General features: G+C 40.0%; 1 protein-coding gene across 1 annotated transcript in view; it reads right to left on the bottom strand.

Moving 5' to 3' along the window:
* LOC101859761 (prolyl 4-hydroxylase subunit alpha-2) overlaps nt 1-1,802 on the bottom strand; it is a gene marked incomplete in the record, with an annotated part of 31,818 nt that overhangs the window by 7,959 nt on the left and 22,057 nt on the right. The window contains 2 exon segments of the mRNA XM_013091281.2: nt 48-101; nt 1,244-1,376. Coding sequence (XP_012946735.1) covers nt 48-101; nt 1,244-1,376 — 187 coding nt within the window.

Genomic DNA, 1,802 nt, shown 5'->3' with positions numbered 1-1,802 from the left:
TCTCTCTCTCTCTCTCTCTCTCTCTCTCTTTCTCTTATGTGAATTACCGTATAGGGATCAATATGGACCGAATAGTGCCCTCCCAGACCATAGTTCACCACCTGTCGACAACCAGAAAAACAAAACATACAACGAAAACAGTAAACAAAAGGTCTAATATCTGAACAGAGGTAACCTAGTTAACCATTCATCATCATCACCCAGTGCCAGATCTGCGACAGACATCGGCTGTCATGGTTCTCCCTTCATTCTTTTGCTCGGGTGCTCTTATTTTAAATAGCAACGTTTCCGTGATCTTTCCCCTTTACCCATTTATTGTTTAGATTACTTAAGTAGGTTGCTCTGGGCCTACCCCTGCCTCGTTTGTTTCAATTTTGCCAGTGAGAGCTAGATGTTCAAGACCTATTCAGGCGTCCCAAAAACTGCTTTTGTGTTTCCTTGTTGTTTTTAACACTGAGCATCTCACGTCGGCTTCATCAAGTACTTCCTCATTTGATTTCTTTTCCACCCAGATATTCTCAGCAGTCTCCTAAGAAACCACATTTCCGCTGCTTCTATTTTATTTTCGTCCAGCATTCACAGCCATATTAAAGAAGGGTTGACCATACATAGCATTTCAGAATTTTCATTTGGGTAGTCATGAGATGTTTCTATTTTTCTGGATTGGGCTCATTTTATTGAAACTAGCGTTAGCCATAGCAATTATCCATTTTATTTCTGTGGAACATTTGGCATCAGATGTTATTATACCATATTCTAGATATTAAAACTGTTGGACCTGTTTGATCTTTTCATCTTTGCTGATGAGGGAACCATTAAACTACAGAATCTGGGTAACCTAGGTAATCATTACACTACAAAACCTTGATAACTAAGGTAACTGTTACACTACAGACGAATCAGGGTAACCTAGATAACCATTAAACTACAGAATCTGGGTAAACTAGATAATTATTAAACTACAGTATCAGGGTAACCGAAACAATCATTAAACTACAGAATCAGGGTAACCGAAACAACCATTAAACTACATAATTTGGTAAACTAGGTAACCATTACACTACAGAACCCGCTCCAATGTCTGTTGAACCAAGGTAACCCAGGCAACCTAGGTAACCATTACGCAACAAAATCCGGTTCAATATCTCAGCCCAGTTAAACTATGTAACCATCATACTACAGATTCTGGCCCACGGTCTGAACCCAGGTAACCCAGAACCGTACCTGTGAGTGACTACACTACCTGTAGAGGTTCCGAACCGCTTTGTCCATTATGAAATCCCCCAGGGTGTATCTCAGTGTTCAGCTTTGTGAGTTCTTGCACTCGTGCAGACAGACGCTTGACGGTTTGCGATTCTTTATCGTCTATGAAACAGCTGCAAGTCAGAAACAATAGAGTTCAGAAATAACGATGATGATGATGATGATGATCTTGATGCTGATGATGATGATGATGATGGTGGTGGTGGTGGTGGTGGTGGTGGTGAAGAAGAAGAAGAAGAAGAAGAAGAAGAAGAAGAAGAAGAAGAAGAAGAAGAAAGAATTTTATTATTGTTTGAAAGCAACTCATACCAAAAGTAAGAAATAACTTTGTAAAGTTATAAAACGTGCTGTCATAAATAACCAGTGAGTAACTTAAAGAAAAGTTGTTGGTATTGTTAAAGTTGATTGATGGTTCCGTCGTCACATTATCTATTCTCTTTCACGCGCGCGCCTGTGTGTGTGTGTTTGTGAGTGTGTGTGTGTGTGTGTGTGTTTGTGAGTGTGTGTGTGTGTGTGTTTGAGTGTGTGTGTGTGTGTGT

The sequence above is a fragment of the Aplysia californica genome, unplaced genomic scaffold (assembly GCF_000002075.1).
Source record: "Aplysia californica isolate F4 #8 unplaced genomic scaffold, AplCal3.0 scaffold00031, whole genome shotgun sequence".
NCBI lineage: Eukaryota > Metazoa > Mollusca > Gastropoda > Aplysiida > Aplysiidae > Aplysia > Aplysia californica.
This window is presented reverse-complemented; position numbering and strand designations above follow the sequence as displayed.